Source organism: Daktulosphaira vitifoliae, unplaced genomic scaffold (assembly GCF_025091365.1).
Source record: "Daktulosphaira vitifoliae isolate Bord-2020 unplaced genomic scaffold, ASM2509136v1 Scaffold_1, whole genome shotgun sequence".
Taxonomy (NCBI): Eukaryota; Metazoa; Arthropoda; class Insecta; order Hemiptera; family Phylloxeridae; genus Daktulosphaira; species Daktulosphaira vitifoliae.
Genome location: NW_026099572.1, coordinates 78,042,983 through 78,060,060, shown reverse-complemented (window position 1 = coordinate 78,060,060; position 17,078 = coordinate 78,042,983). Strand labels below are relative to the sequence as shown.

Genomic DNA, 17,078 nt, shown 5'->3' with positions numbered 1-17,078 from the left:
AAGATATAATTTATTCATCCCTAACTAAATTTCCTCAAGAGGTAATGTTAAGTTTACTAATTTAGAATCATTTCAAGTGTGAAAGGATATGCATACATAAACCCATTAAAATTTTATCATATTCAAATGAATTATATGGAAACACACACAATGATACAAACAAACTTATCAAAATTCACTTCTACATAATAACCAGAACAAGAAACTAAAAAAAAAAAACAAAAAAGATATAGCCAATCTTATTATTTTCTATATTATAAAGAACAAACAAACAAATGCAAACGCATATACTTTTATAAACGATTTCTATTGTACAAAAGCAAGAAATGTTTGGACGAAATATGGCTGCTATAACAGCCAAAATATAAAACAGTATATATACGAGTTGTATTATAAGATGAAACAAAAAATTACAAAAATTGAACACAAGAGATTTTACATCATATCTACTAACAATATTTTACTCTACTCAATTACATTTTGTTAAACTATATTTAATTTTTTAATAACACGTCTCAAAATTGGAATAATTGTAAATCAAAAAGTAAATTAATATTTTAAGTTCCACAGGATGAAAATAGATTTCTTAAACAGGAGAAGTTATATTGTTAAACTTTGTTTCCAGAAAAAGTGTTTTGAGTAAAAACATTTTCTAAAAAACAATATTTTATCTGAATAACAAAATAAAGATTCTAGTGAACGTATTATTTGCAAAGTATACATATATCTTCTTTTATAAACTAATTGTAATATTTTTTAATTAATTATCAACAATAATAATTAGTTCTTAATATACATAATTATTATGTATATTAGATCCCATTAATCAAAATAGTTTCATCGACCAAATAGTATCCATTGTTTATACAAAAAATTTATGACAAAGTTAAATCTTCTTATGCTTCAATAATCGCTAATAATATTAGAAATTTATAGTTGGAGGTATTAATTTCTTATGATATTAATATAATTACTAATCATTAATTTAATGAGCAACAACGCAACTTGGAATTCAAAACGTCAATAAAAATTAATTTAAGTCTTTTTTGTTTGTTGCACATATAATGTCATCCTTCTTCCTGGATGTTTCTAGTATCAGAGATTTTAACTTTATCGACATGATTATTTGTATTGCTGCCAGGATATTCAATTAACTGTTTTTCATATCACAAAATTGTGCTAAATATGAATATTAAAAAATGAATATGTTCTACAACTGGCATTTTTAATCATTTCTTTCGCAATGGATATTGATGACTTAGCACGTGTATTACCCAATTATTTATTTTATAAAATTTTTACCATGCAATAATCTCTATTTAAATTACTTAAAATAAAATTTTAAGCCTAATATTTTTCAAATTATCATTTAATCAAACTATTAGTTCAGTTAAGTAATTTATGTACACCCTTGCGCATCAACTCATTTGAAAAAAAGTAAAGTTTTAAACACTAAAACTCAATTAATTAATCAGATATAAATGTTTAATAAAAAAGAAAATTATAATTTCGTAATATATATAATTATTCATAAGACATAGACAATATTTAAGGATTTAAGTGGTAATTGGTGACATGTCAGATGTAAAGTGTTTGTTGATTTAGGTAATATTTTAAAAAATGAACAAGGTAATATATTTAACAACAATCAATAAATTACATTGAAATAATATGATCACCTATGAATATATATATATATATATATATATATATATATATATATTTACAACATTTTTAAACAAAATTTTTGTTTTATACAAATTAACAAAGCATAAATATCATAAATCGTGAAATTAAAAAAAAAAAAAAAAGCCAAATTTCGTAGAACATAAATTATTTTATAATTTATACTATTATAATAAATATGAGGTTTTACAGAAAATATTATGAAAAAAAATTATTAACTTTTTTTTTAATTTTCAAATTAGTATAATTTGGTTTATTTGTGTAATTTTTAGATAATATTTTGATGGAACTTAATAATATTTTTCAATAAAAAACTATTGGTTACATACATTATTTAGTTTAGAAATAAACCAAAAAAGTTTTATTTTAAATATTGTCGACAAAGGATTGCTCAAAAATTTTAAGTGCCATAAAAATTCTGATAAATCAAAAAATCATCAGATCAAACTGTAATATGAAAATAATAATTCAACAGTATCAAACAGTTACAAAAAAAAAAAAAAAAAAAATTAAACCTAGTTAGTAAAGCCTAATTGAAATTCACTGAAAATTAACATAGTGATTTTATTAACGTAATCAGCTAAAGAAATATTTTTTAGTATTTGAACTTAAATTTAAAATAAAATAAATTAATATTTGAAATTATTATTCAAAAAATATCTAAAATCTCACTCAGAAAAAAACTTATCTTTAAAATTAAGTAATAATAAAATGCCTTAACTATTATGAAAAAATTTAATCTTGAATTATTATTTGTTAAAGAATTCAATATACAATAAAATATTTGTTATAATATAATATAATTTTAGTAAAAATAATTAAATATAACATAAACAATTTTCCTTTGTAATAAAATTAAAAAAATATATATGTATTAGATAATATTTTATTATTAATAATTTAACTCTTATTTTATAAACAAAATACATGTTTGCCAGTATATTTCTACTAACAGCTGTCTTAAATGTTCACACTATATTTTACTCAACATTATGTATTAGGATTAATATAAATATAATGTTGTTTACCAACATAAAAGTAATTCTTTAAAAATGCAGTTTTAAATCGTACTCGAGTCAAAATAATATTGTATTTTAAAAATTCCATAACGGTATTTACATGTCTAGACATAATTGTAGTCAATAAAATGGACTAATTTTGTAAGAAAAATTCCAGAGAAGATTGTAATTTAATAAATTTAAGGATTGACAATTGTAAGAAAACAATACATTATATTTTGTGATTTAGAATTCCAAAAATTCTGTTAACACGTAGGTCATTATTTTATACAGTTCAGATTCATTTATTGTATTAGTTAATTTATAGTGAGTTAAAAACGTTCACTATCAGAAATAAATTTGAACCTTTACAATATAAATGATGACTTTATTATTATTTCAAATACATAGTTTTACTATAAAAAACACAATGTATCTTAAAAGAGGGCTACTTTGCACCACAATACACCAAAATAAAAATGTCTAACATAGTTTTTTAGAACAATAAATGAAAATTATTCGAGTATAAAATATTTAGTCATAGTATGTGTTAAGTGTGTACTGACATATTATTAATTATTATCTCTACTCAATTTGAAACACTTTTCTTAAGATGCAAAGTTGCCCTATTTTAACGGAGGATTGTAAAAAAAATGTGTTTTTTTTCCTATTTAAAAGATAAGTAAACAGTTTAAAACGTCCCATAATACCAATATAAATTATGAAATTTTTAGTGTTTTACCACGTTTAAAACACGGAATGTTTACAAACGTAATAACTCTGATGATACGTAGCGACGTCAAATGATTTTTCCATGGAAGGAAATGAAAACCTTTAAATCATATTAAAAAATTACATTGGTCAATGTAAGCTAAGAATACGCTAAATATATTTTATTTGGATTGTATTTTTTAATATAACTATTATTTACGTAATATAATAAATAATAATGGTTTTTAAAACAAATCTAAAATTCCTAACAAACATTTAATTGCTAGTTGGTGAAATTGACGGTCAAATCATTTTGCTATGGGAGGGGAAGAAAAATACTGATATAAATCATCATAGAGACTGTGTCCCCATATCACAATTTTATTTGAATTTTATTCAAGATGTTACCATGTACTATTAGATTATTATTAATTAAACAAATATCAAAGAAGAAACATTATTTTTTTTGTATATTTACTCTTTTTTTTTTACATAAATTACTTTGAAATATTTATTTAAAAATTCAAATTTTAGTAATCATAAAACATTTGTGAAAAAAATTATTTTCTATGCACTGCATTATTTACAATGGAATTTCTAAAATAAACTATGACAGAAAATTGATTCTATTTTTTCTTGTATAAGTAATATTTCAACGTCGATTTATATAAAAATGAATAGGCACATAAATAAATATAAATATAAACCATAAAATATTTATATATTTTACAGAGTACGAGAACATCATGAATGTAGGTAAACATTTAAAGGATGGAATAGGTTTGAGTGAAAATGGCACCTCTGAGACTATAACAAACGATGTACAAGAGAGTTATATGTATAACGTAAAACCTTACAATATAATAGAAAATATAAGAACTTGAAAACGAAGTGTTAGTATTTTTATTACGTTAAAATTTTTCGTATGAAAAAAAATAAAACTTTTCAGTGCGAGACAACTTTAAATAATTTACAGTAGACATTATTAACTTATTTAGAATTATTTTTAGAATCAATTAATCATTTTCTAATGCTTATAATAAATAACAGTAACATTACAACATTATTCTATTAAATAATTATAAAATAATAAGGATTCGTAAAAAAATGTATTATAGATTTTTTTAGTATTAATAAGTTATATTTTTTGTTAAGAAACATTATTTCCATCCTATAAGTCTCTCTTAAGAGAGCTTTGATTTTCAAAAAATCAGACATCAATAGTATTTTTAAGATATTTTTTTTTTTTTAAAGAAAAATTTGAATATAATGTCATAATACTCATAAGTTTATATAAATATTATTGAATGCTAGAAACCTCAATTTATTATATTGTTTTAAATTTAAAGTAATAATTTTTAGAAAAATATGAAAAAAAATTGAATAATATTTTAATAAATTCAAAAATTGAGCAATCGTAATTAAATATTATTGTTATATAATATTTTTTTAATTAATTAATGCTTTGAATTGCTAAATAAATAAATGGAAATCTATTGGTTTATACAAAGTGGTTAATAAATCAAAAAATAAAAATAAAGAAATTTTTTTTTCTATGTATGATTATGTATGGGTTATCTTAATTTATCAATCATAAGCTATTTTCATGTACATTCTTTATATCTTACAAGGACGTTAACTTTATTTTTTCAAATAAAAATATACATTATTACTAGATTAGTTAATAGATTATAATTTATTTAGAAAATTATTGGCTGATAACAATGTTTAAACTAATATTTCGGAAGTTATTAACATTTTTATATGTCAGTGAAAGAAAGACTTAAGCATCGAAATTTCTAGTGATAAAAATAATTACACCAGCGACTCCGCTATCATTTTAAAATCTTAATAATTTCCGAAATAATGGTCTAAAAGTTGCTATCAACCAGTCATTTTCTTAATTAATTTATTATCTATTAAAGAGGCTTGTTTATTAAAATTAAAAATTTAAATTATATATAATATATATGTTTTCATTTGAAAAAATGTTACATCCGTATAAAAGTATAAGGGATGAAAATAAAAAATATCTTATGATTAATAAAAAGCATGTACCTAAAAGATACAAAAAAAAATTCTCTCTATCATTTTTTGATTAATCAAGTGGTTCATGATGAATAAATCAGTCTGTATAACACCAAAATATTAGATATCGATCACACACAAGTATTTTAAAGAGGATTGAACATTTAATTCAACGCTTTAACAAATAATGAAATAAAAAACAATTTTTTATACATTAAAATACAATAAATTCTTTACAAAGTCAAATTAACTTTCTGTACAATAATAGTGATTAGATAATTGTAGCGTTTATTTGATTATGAGATATTGCAAAGCTTATCTTCAAGCTTGGAGGCAGTCTTTTCTTTTTCTTTTTGTCGTAAAAGTTTTTTATATATGGCATCTGTAAAAATATAATTTACATCAATTATAAGTTATTTTTTATAAAATAATCTCAACATTCATTAACTTTCGAGTAGTTGTTACATTAAAAGAACCTCTCTAAACATCTACATTAACTGAAAGTTTATTATTATTACTATTATTATTTTTATTGGTTAAATTAATATCTTGATATTCTTTAAAACTAACTCGCAACAACGTACTTTTAAATTTTTATTTTCATATCCCATAAAAACCATTTAAGCATCAACAAAAGTAAGTATATTTTCCATAGATAAAAAGTAAAAAATGTATTTATTATTTCTCAGTTTATCAGAGAATTGTATTTAAAATGAAGATGAATATCAAAGATGACATAGCCTCTACTTTTGTACATTTGTTGTACAAAGTTCTCTCAAGGGACTAATACAAACGCAAATATAACATTTCATACTCATTATCTTTCAAAAACGTGGATAAAATTTTAATTTCATTCAATATAATTCTAATGTAAAATTTAAAACCGTCGGGAAATCAATTGTTAACGTTTTTTAAGTTAATATGAAATATGATTCTGGATCACTTGATAGCTCTCCGATTTATAAATGAAAACCAATATACTGTTATTGATATCCATACATATTTTTATTGTAATTCGAGTTAGAATTAGTGTAATTTAATAATTAGAACAATATACATTCTATTAAATTATTCGTAATACAAAATCTAAATATAAAAATTTATTGATTTGATGGTTTGAGAGCCATAATTTTAGTATGTTACATGGATACGTCCTATATATTTTAATCTTGGATATTGGGGGGGGGTAAACTATTAAAATAATGAAATTAGTATGTCACAATAAATAAAATTTTTAAATTAATCTGTAAGTTAGCAGGAAAAATGTTTCTATTTCTCATAAAATACTAGTTTACGGGGATAGTGTTATTATAATAGATAGATCTAAATTTTATACTTTTTAATAAATAGGAGGAAGTCAAAATTTACTTATTTTAGTATAAGCTAGTTCTATTGACGTTTAATCAGAGACTTGAAATTATTTGCCTTTACAGTAGTTAGTTTGTAAACAGTAGTTTAAAAATATCCTTTATAAACTACAATAGCGTGTATACAATTAAATATGACAAGGTATAGTACCACACCCTAATTTTATTTCATAAAAAAAAATATATATGAAAATATACTACATAAAATATTTATTACCAGCCAGAGTTTTTTTTTCTATAGTATTAAGACTGTCAATGAGTTCGTCAATTGGATCAAGATCCGGGCCCAAACTATCAACCCAAATTCTTAACATTCTGTAACCATGTTGTTTATAACTAGATGGCCCTGCAAAAAAAAAATTAACATTTTTAGGAAAAGTGCAGTAAACATGCTTGGAATCAATAAATTGGATGTAAACATTTTATGGAGCTCTTATTTGTATTTCTTTAATAAAAAAAATAATTATTCGTAAATTATACATGCGATGTTTCTTGAAGCACGATAATATCCCTAGTGCAAAAACATAGTTCCAATTAAATAATAAAAATCTTCTTTATATTGATTTGATATTCTATTAAAATTAAGTAATTTAAGTCTCTATTTAATGATCAAACTCAGCTAGATAATAATCATGCATGTAACACTTAATGCTAATTTTCCATCAATAATGATTATAATTGTAAAAAGTTTAATGTGTAATTTTATGTTCACATTGATTGAAAACCAAAGAACATGTACTCTTAACGGTTACATATTATTTTTCAAATTTTTTTAGAAGCAGTTAGATTGATTATTTTAATAGATTTATGTAACTGAATAAGTACAATACCACATGTACTCATATGGTATTGAATTCACCCAATAAGTTTACACAAAAAAAATGTCCTCAGATTTTATAGAAATTGAATGTATTCCTTTTATTGCTTTCTTTTGTGCAATAATTAATTAACCATTACAATTACAAATATTACAGCGATATGTGACAAAACTTAAATATTGGTCTAAAAGGGTAGGAATATACAGAAGATAACAGTCCAGCACCTCTCTTTAAAACAAAATTGTCTTTATCTTTTTGACTTTCATTTGATTAATTTTGCAAAAAATATTATATAATTCTAAAAGGTGCTTCATTTTTATTGACACAAAGTACACAAATACGTGTGTACACAAGAGGGTAGACAAAACTGTGTCATTCTCTTTATTGTCTTTTAAAAATAATTTTTATATCGTATAGTGTATGAAAATAACTTTGGGAAAATACATTGTTGAGGCTACATTGACTATAATATAATATGACCCTAATACAGATAGACTATAATATGCACCTGCAAACCTACAAGTCTTTCGGGAACAATAATAATGATAAAGTAACGAAATTCGACATAAATAACTTCAGTATAAATGTTATATAATAATCAAAAATTGACCTCACATCTCTATTTGTACTATGTAAATCATTAATTATTGACCAATGAAATTTTAACGTCACGCAATGTTACGAAAATAATTAAGATGGGTGTATAAATTAGACTTATTCCAACACATTTATTTAGATAAGATAAAAGATAAATAAAATTTATATAGAAGTCCTAACACTGGTAATAACAACACTATTACACTAACACAGTTTTTATTTTTATTGAGTACTGCAATAATAGAAGAAATTATATCATGATTATAACTACAATAATAATTACATTATAAAAAAACAATTACACTATAGAAATATTTTTTATCTAACACTCTTTTATGTATTTTTTAAGTGTTTCCGCTGATCGTCACGTTATACATACCTATGTACTGATGTTCTATTGCTTTGATTTGTTCATCAGTAAATGCCCACAAATGAGCTAATTTTTTCCATTCTCCTGGTCCCAATTTTTTATGTGCCAACTTTTGTAGTATAATGTCCAAATTTTCGTCAGTCTCTTGCAACGTTATAGAAACATCTAAATCTGGATTACATCTCCATTTTCTTCTTTCTTCGGGCGTTTTGAGGCCAATCCCTTTCTATTTTGGCAGGAAATAAAAATTTAATAAAAAATATTTTATAAAAATTTAACATGATACCTTTTTTGGCGTGTATTCCAGGCGAGCAGTTTTTATAATCATATCTACTATAGCTGTAAAACTCCCTCTAGCTGCTATGTACAATGGCGTTTTTCCACCCTTGATAAAAAAATTTAATTTAATTAAAATTTAAAAAAAAGTTTAGAAATAAAAAAAAAGAAAAAGTATTTTTATTTTTATTTTATTTTTGGTCTTACGATTAGTTAATTTTCTATTAACTATACTAATAATCAAAATGTATCAAAATGCATTAATATACTCAAAAAAAAAAAAATGTATATATAGATCACTAAAGGGTATCACTACTTTTGTTGTAGTAGGTGTCTGAATCAATTTTTGCTCTGAGACAGTTGCTTTTTTTCAAGATATATAAAAGTTACATTTTTTTTGTACAATTTTGGAAATATTTGCTTGTTTTTTTTAAATATGATGAATAACACTGATATATTTTTAATTTTACAAAGAAATACTATAAACATTAATTTACTTGTTCTCTTTGTTCAATGTTAGCACCAGCACTTAATAATAATTTACATATTTCTGAATACCCTTGTTCCGCTGCGATATGTATTGGCGATTGTAACCTCTGTAAAATTAAACATCATATAGTAAAATAAATAAATTATATTATAGTTTATACATAATAATCCGTTTTAATCAGATCGTTGTTTTATATTATTTGGTCAATGTTTGAATCATTAAACCATTAAAAGAAATATAAGGTAATACCGTATTCAAGGCGTTTAAATTTGCTCCTTTATTGATTAGTATTTCTGCAATCATTACATTATTGGACAAGCAGGCCATGTGTAAAGGTGTGTTACCATTCTATAAAGTAATAAACATGATTGCATAAATATTAATTAAAATTTATATAATGATAAAATTGCATAGTTTTTATGCATTTTAAATATTAAAATAACAAACTTTACTTTGCTTTGTCGGTCGATATCACAGTCTGTCGCTAAAAGCATTTCAACTATCCCTCGACATCCGTGACTACTAGCTATATGCAGAGCCGACAAACCTTTCTAATTTTACAAAAATAACTTTATTAGATACCTGTTGGATAGTACTATTAAAATATCACAATTTATTGAAAATATATATTTTGCCAATAAAATTTTTTATAAACAAAGTAATTTAAATTATTTAAAAATAATGCAATCAAATCAAGTAAAAATTGTACTGTCACATAACATTTATACACAAATATTTGTTTTGTAAACGCATTGTTATACAAATATTTTTACATATTATGTTATTCAAAATACATATAAATTTATTTACAGAAAAATACTTCCTTTTTTATCCTTATTACCTTATTTCATATTCTTGTTTGATGTCAGTTATTATTGGCGTATTTTAATAATAATAAATATGGTTCAAAAATTATTTATATTAAAAGTTCAATATACTATTTTATTGGCAGTTAATTTTAAAATGTTATGTAAATAACTAACATGAATAATTTTTAATATCTATCGATTATAAATGTTTAAGATTATAATATAAATACAATTTTGTGTTGTTAAAGAAATACAATAAAATGATTGAGAGGCTAAATGGTATGTCAGAATAATTCCACTTTTTTTTAAAAAATTACTTTTTTATTGACTATTGAACGACAGAAACTATTTAATGTATAGCTGAAACAAACAATTACGCCTAAAAATTATGTTACTGAGTTGTAGCAAAAAAACCATAACATTCTATGCATATTAATATAAAACAAATTAAGAATGTTTTTCATCTAAAAAGTTTTCAAATGTGAAATTGTTAGGTATTAGCAAAAAATTCTTCAATTTAGGTTAAAGAACACTTTATAAATTAATGAAATATCTTAACATGATATACATGATAATCAAAATAAAAATAATTATAGTGATTACTGTAACAAGCATACGAGTAATTCAGGACATATTTAATTTATTTTTAATTATCCAAAATAAACATAAATTATTAAAATCACTTTTATAAAGTTTGTGCTCCATGATACTCTATGTCTACAAATAAATTTTATTAATTATAATTTTTAATTTTAATGGCCAATTTCATATAAACAAATCATTGAAATGATTTTCATTTTTCAACTTATAGTACATTGCATGGGCGTTTACACGATATGGGTTTTAGAATTCCCCATAAAGAAAATAAATATAGTAAAAATGTATTTTGATAGGGTAGTAAAAAAAATTCTAAAATTTATCCCTCCAAGACAAAAAACTTGGAATTACCTTTATATATTGAGCTATACAATGTTAAATTATATAATATGAATTTTTTTAACAATAAATTTTGAAATTTCGTCAATTTTATCATCATATAATTTTGCTTGTATTGTATTATAACTCCTAAAAAAGTTATTATTAACATATGGCATTGATTAAATACAGTAGATAGATTATGTAATAAGAAATTTTGACAACGCTTCTTTTAGATTCCGGCTGTAAGTATCGATTGGATAGTGTTAGGTTTCGTGTTGATTCGAAATTTCCTAATGAATGGTCAATCTATTCTCATTTAATCAATGCCTATAGAGATGAAACAAAAAACTCCAGCATTTTTGAATTGCAAGGAAAAAAGGATATTGATTATTGTAGTTAAGCAATGTATAGGTTAAAAGGACTCCTCTAAGTACTTAGATTAACTATTTGTTTTTCAAAAAAATAATGTTGAAAACAAGCAAAACATATGAAATATTTTTAATAAATATTTCGTTATGATCTGTACAGAGTTTTTAAAAATTTGTTTTAGTAGAAAAAAAAGAAAATATAAAATTTAACAGTTCTCAACGACTGTATTTTTTTTTACATGCATTTCTTTAATATGGAGGTTTGAGGTAATTTTATCAAATTATAATACTAATAGTCTCAACTAAATTAGAACTGTCATTTTTTGACGTATCGTTAGCAACATTGGTTTACTAAGACCGGAATATAAATAAAGACAAACATAAAAAAAACATGGAATAGTAAAACCACACATCAAGCTTGATAATTAATTTGTAAAATAAGAAGTCGACAAAAGTCATAAGAATCTATTTTTTAGATGTTTGTGGCTTAACTTACATTATTTTCTAGATTTGTAGGGTTCCCTGCTTCTAATAACATTTGAACAACTAGAGTTTGCTTATTTTCCACAGCAACATGCAACGGACTATTTTGTTCTTCATCCCTTGCGAGCATATCGGCACCATGACCGAGAAGAAAATCAACTACATCTACATGTCCTTTTTCACAAGCCGAATGAAGGGGCGTTTTACCTTGCTGCAAAAAATATATGGTAATTATTTACTATTTTAGTTGAAATATTATAAGATTATTAATTAATAATAATTTTTTAAAAAATAGAATAATAAAATATTATTTCAAGAACGATGAAATTTAAGTTTATAAATTATTTTAATAGTTTATTAAGTTATTTTTATTATTTTAATGTATACTAGTTTTATTAAAATATTAGCATTAAAATTTTAATGAAAAACAAATTTAATAAAAGCTTTTTATAAAAAAGTTTGAACTTCAATAAAATATTAAAGAAATATAATTTTTTTTTTAATGAACGTCGCTAATTAAAGTTCATTTAATACTGAAACATTATTGAATTATAGTTTTGACTTTAATTTCAGAAGTATATAGAGTGCATTTAATTTTAAATAAATTGCATTCAACAATTTTAACTAAGGAAAGTAATGAAATATAAATGTTAAAAATTATTGTACAAGAAATTAATTTAATTTTTAAATTAACAAAAAAAAGAAACAGCAAAAATTAATGGTGTCTGGAAACTGATGTAATTATTGTAGCATTGAGTTCTATCTGATAATGTACAATCAATTTTTTTTTTGCATTCATATAATAGAAATCTAATTTGAAATATTGCTTCAGCTATATAGCACCAAAAATTCAATACTTGAGAAATACATATAAAATATATAAAAAAAATCTAATTTAAATTAACTAGTTATTTATGATCGAATGCTATATATTTATATGTACTTAGCTTATCACATTATTTATAGTACATAATTACCCTAGACGCTTGTAAAGTATATTTTATATCAAAGCATCGCCGTTAAATTTCATCAAACTCTACAAGCAAATCGTTTTGAATTACAAAATTTATAATTACTGTTAGTCTAACATTTGCTGTATTATCTACGGTAGTAGGACTAATTATTCACCATTGTGTGGGTCATATTACTTTCTTAAATTTGAGTGCTCGTAGAATGTGTTGCATCCCTTTAGTATAAGAACATTTTGACCTACTTTCCTGTGATATAATTATACTATTATATAGTATATTTATAGTATACTATAATTATGTTATACACATCTATAGTTATATGTATTTAATTATTTACATATTTTAGTCTTCTAAAAAAATATCATTAATTTGATATTTATTTAAATATCAGTTATTTTGCTAGGTTTATTTAATCGAATAAACCTACATATTTAAATTTCTCGTTGTCTCTTTTATTTTTGAATATAGTCATTCTTACCTTATATTTAATTTTTTTAAAAATTGTATTATTTTCAAACTATAATGTGTATTCTGGTATGTAATTATTCATTATATTATAATGAATAATTTAGAACTATTTATAAAAAAAAGCTACAATCATAAAATTATCTTCCCAAAGTTTTCTGGGGATTTTTAAATATCATATGATACATGAAAGTTCTGAATTATTTGGTGAATCTGATTATTTGTATGAGAGGTATTTTTAAATTTAGTATTACATTTTTTAAGTGTTAAAATTTTTTTATTTTTCTACCAATAATTTTTTTGATTGATATTAATCTAAAAGAATTCAATATTAAATGTATTACTGATAGGTGTTATTAATTCACAATGATAAGTTTTTATGAACATTATTCTTTTAATTTTATATTTTTACATAAGTTAGTTGCGTGTTAAATGCGAGGGTTTTTTTTTATCAGATCTTATTTTTACTGACCATCTTTTATACTTTATAAACACGAAACTTTAAATTCTCGAAACTATATGACCTAAATCATGTTTTTCATAGAAAAATTCACCACCTTTTTGTTGTATATAAATGTATTGTTACGAACACGGTGTAACGAAAAACAAAAAACGTTTAATAAACACAATAGTGAAATAAAGAAAACTATTTACAAAACAAACGATATATATAATTATAATATAAAATGTAATATACGTGGGATTAACACTATATAAAACGCTGTTGAAAAACTTCTCTCACAGTTGTCTCGCGAGAAACTCTTCTCAATAGGATAGTCCCAACCCTACTCTTTACCCCTTAAGGATATTTGCCGTTTTATAGTGCACAAAACTACAATTGACTGTTTCGTAAAAAACTCAAATTTTTCCTAATTTATGGTAAATAGAATTATTTTATTTTTCAAAATAGGTAGGTGTTCCCTATTCTAAGATTTGTTTTAACTTATTAGTGGCTTTGAACAATACTTTTTTTATGATAAAATTACATTAACATTTTAAAATTAATAAATGACCGATGGAGTGTCTAATGAATTGTTTTAAATGTTAACCTAATCTTTAAAATAATATAAAAGCATTACAGTTTAAAAAACGACTAGTTTTACGATTTTTGAATAAAAATAAATCATATATGTAAGAAAAACAAGGCATTTGAAGATAAATTGGTAAAAAAATGAAATAAAAAAACCCAGCACAGGGGGGTCGCGGAACAGTGGTGACGTGGCATAGTTGGATTGAGTATAATGATATCTGACAATGATTAAAATCGCTATCAAAAAAAAAAACGCTTCGATGCAAATCTTTAGATAGTGTTTAATTTTAAAAAATTGGTGGATTATTCCAAAAGCTACATGATTTGCTAGTTCCTTATTAATATCCTGATTAAGATAAAGTATGTCGAATGAAAAAGGGATTATTAAAAAATATTATTTCTCATAAAAAAATTATGTTGATCCATACACTTTTCAATATGTTATAGCATTATAAAGTTAAAAATGTAAAAAATAAAATCGAGAATTTTCACGGTGAAGACAAAATAAAGTCCGAAATTTTTTTTTTTTTCATAATAAAGTATATTACATTAGCTTTAATTTAAGATATATATAAAAGTGTCAGACTTTCCGGAACACTTTCAAAATTTAAGTTGAAAAAGTAAATTTTTTGTGAAAAAGTTGTCATTTTGAATGCCTTCCTGTAGGCAGGTAAAGAGTCAGATATAAAAAAAAAATATACCAAATGATAGGTAAAGACATCATGCATCTATGTAAAAAAAATTATATTAATTTGGTTATTTTTAAAAAAGTTATAGCATTTTTAAGTAAAAAAAATTAAAAATTTAGCGATTTTTAAATTTGTAATTTTTTTGGAGGGAAATGGGCATTTACGGGGAACGAGAAAATTTTTTTCAATTTTTGAGGGTAATGTCTTCAACTAGATACGATTTGTGATCTTTTGACGTATCATTGAAAGAAATCGGTTCGGTGAGAGCTGAGAAAAAGTGGTAACAGACACAAAAAAAAAACACATCATAGTAAAACCAATACCTTCTTAGCTTTGCATCGAAGCTTATACTATAGTGAATTTAATCATTGTCTAATATCATGATACTTGACCCAACTATGCCACGTCACCACTGTACCGCGACCCTATGTGCTAAGTTTTTTTTTAATTAGTAGTAAAAGATTAATCTCATAATTGATTAAAAAACATTTCTTACTTTATTTGTGGTACTTGTATTCGCTCCTGCGTGTACCAATCTTCTAACAACATGTGTATGACCAGAAATCGCAGCATGATGAAGAGCAGTCTGATGATCTGTGTCAATCGCATCTATGTCAACATCTTCAATTGTGTCCAGCAAATAATTAACAACAGATAGTCGATTATTCCTTGCAGCACACATGAGAAGAGTATAATGTTTCTAAAATTAAAAAAGATAAATTCAATTATAATATGAAAGTATTATAATTAAATTATTTAATTAATCAAATGATACAAAAATGGTTGCAGCATAGGTGAAAAGTGTAGGTGATATTTAACATATTAATGTTACTATCGTAAAAAACGTATCGATGCAAATGTGTAAATAGTTTTTAATTTTTTGAAGAATTTTTTCAAAAGCGACATTTCATCCTTAATTATTCTGATCATAAATTTTACAATATAAATAAAAATTAAATTATTAAGTAATAAAAACATATGATGAAGTGGAGTAATTGTAAATTTATTTTTTCTCTTAGAAAATAAAGCAGATTTTACTTTAGATTGAAAAGACCTGCTAATTATGTATATCACTATCATATTAAGTCCTAGTTGGAAATGAAAATTTTTTCATTTATCTAAAAAAAATGCATTAACAATAACACCAATCAATTACAATTAACTCATTTCATCCTAAAAAATATGTTTTATAATTGTAATGGATAGGGAATTCTTTTTATCATATTTTATTTAATATAATTAAAATATATTTATAGTAAGAAGATATTTTTAATTTTTATCTGAAAATAACTATAATTTATGATTCAAAAAACAGAGATGAAATTTAAATTGATATATTTTTCTTTTAATTTGTAGTCAATGTAAAGTTAAAGGAATTGATTTTTCTCTACAAATAGGTTACTACATAAACAAATTTACTTGTGAATAAATTTTGCCATTAGATGTTTTATCAATAATAACAATAAATATTGTTTAATTTATTTTTACTTAAAATCTATTAAACTTAGATAGTTGAGTTTTAATTTTTATGAACATAATGTTATGTAATATTTGATATTATTAGCATAATAATTAATGCTTTTAATATATAAAAAATATTTTGTACAGTCTTGAAAATGAAAGACTGCAGGCCTGCTGTAACTTGATAGTGAGGTGACAGCTGTTTACCCGCCCTATTTACTTGGAGACATTGGCTCGTTTCTATATAAATATATAAATATATATATATATATAATTTAAATAAAAAAAAGTTAAGTATAGTCAGAAATGTTTACTTAATGTAACTTGTTTATTAAAATAAAAAATAATAATAAACTTATAAATAATAATTTTTAGCACGATAATAACAACAAAAATGATAAAAACAAAATAATAAGACAAAAAAGAAGAAGAACAACAACAAAAATGATAAGAACAAGTAAAAAACAAGCTAGTCGTCAGTGTAACTCCCACATTCGGTCTAGTAACTTGAACCTACGAAGATCCTCTCTTCAACGTTTTATT

The 17,078-nt window shown here is 23.1% G+C and overlaps 1 protein-coding gene across 2 annotated transcripts in view; it reads right to left on the bottom strand.

The window, feature by feature from the left end:
* Window positions 1-4,872: 4,872 nt before the first annotated feature.
* LOC126896013 (ankyrin repeat and death domain-containing protein 1A-like) overlaps window positions 4,873-17,078 on the bottom strand; it is a 34,311-nt gene continuing 22,105 nt past the window's right edge. Inside the window, exons 6-14 of one of the 2 annotated variants that reach the window (XM_050668421.1) lie at window positions 15,571-15,774; window positions 11,933-12,130; window positions 9,794-9,892; window positions 9,591-9,689; window positions 9,349-9,447; window positions 8,862-8,960; window positions 8,585-8,801; window positions 7,008-7,136; window positions 4,873-5,805 (exon numbers count right to left, since the gene is read on the bottom strand). In XM_050668421.1, coding sequence (XP_050524378.1) covers window positions 5,720-5,805; window positions 7,008-7,136; window positions 8,585-8,801; window positions 8,862-8,960; window positions 9,349-9,447; window positions 9,591-9,689; window positions 9,794-9,892; window positions 11,933-12,130; window positions 15,571-15,774 — 1,230 coding nt within the window. In that variant the 3' untranslated portion in view covers window positions 4,873-5,719. The remainder of the gene's footprint in view (window positions 5,806-7,007; window positions 7,137-8,584; window positions 8,802-8,861; window positions 8,961-9,348; window positions 9,448-9,590; window positions 9,690-9,793; window positions 9,893-11,932; window positions 12,131-15,570; window positions 15,775-17,078) is intronic. The other variant, XM_050668420.1, reaches the window with a different exon arrangement.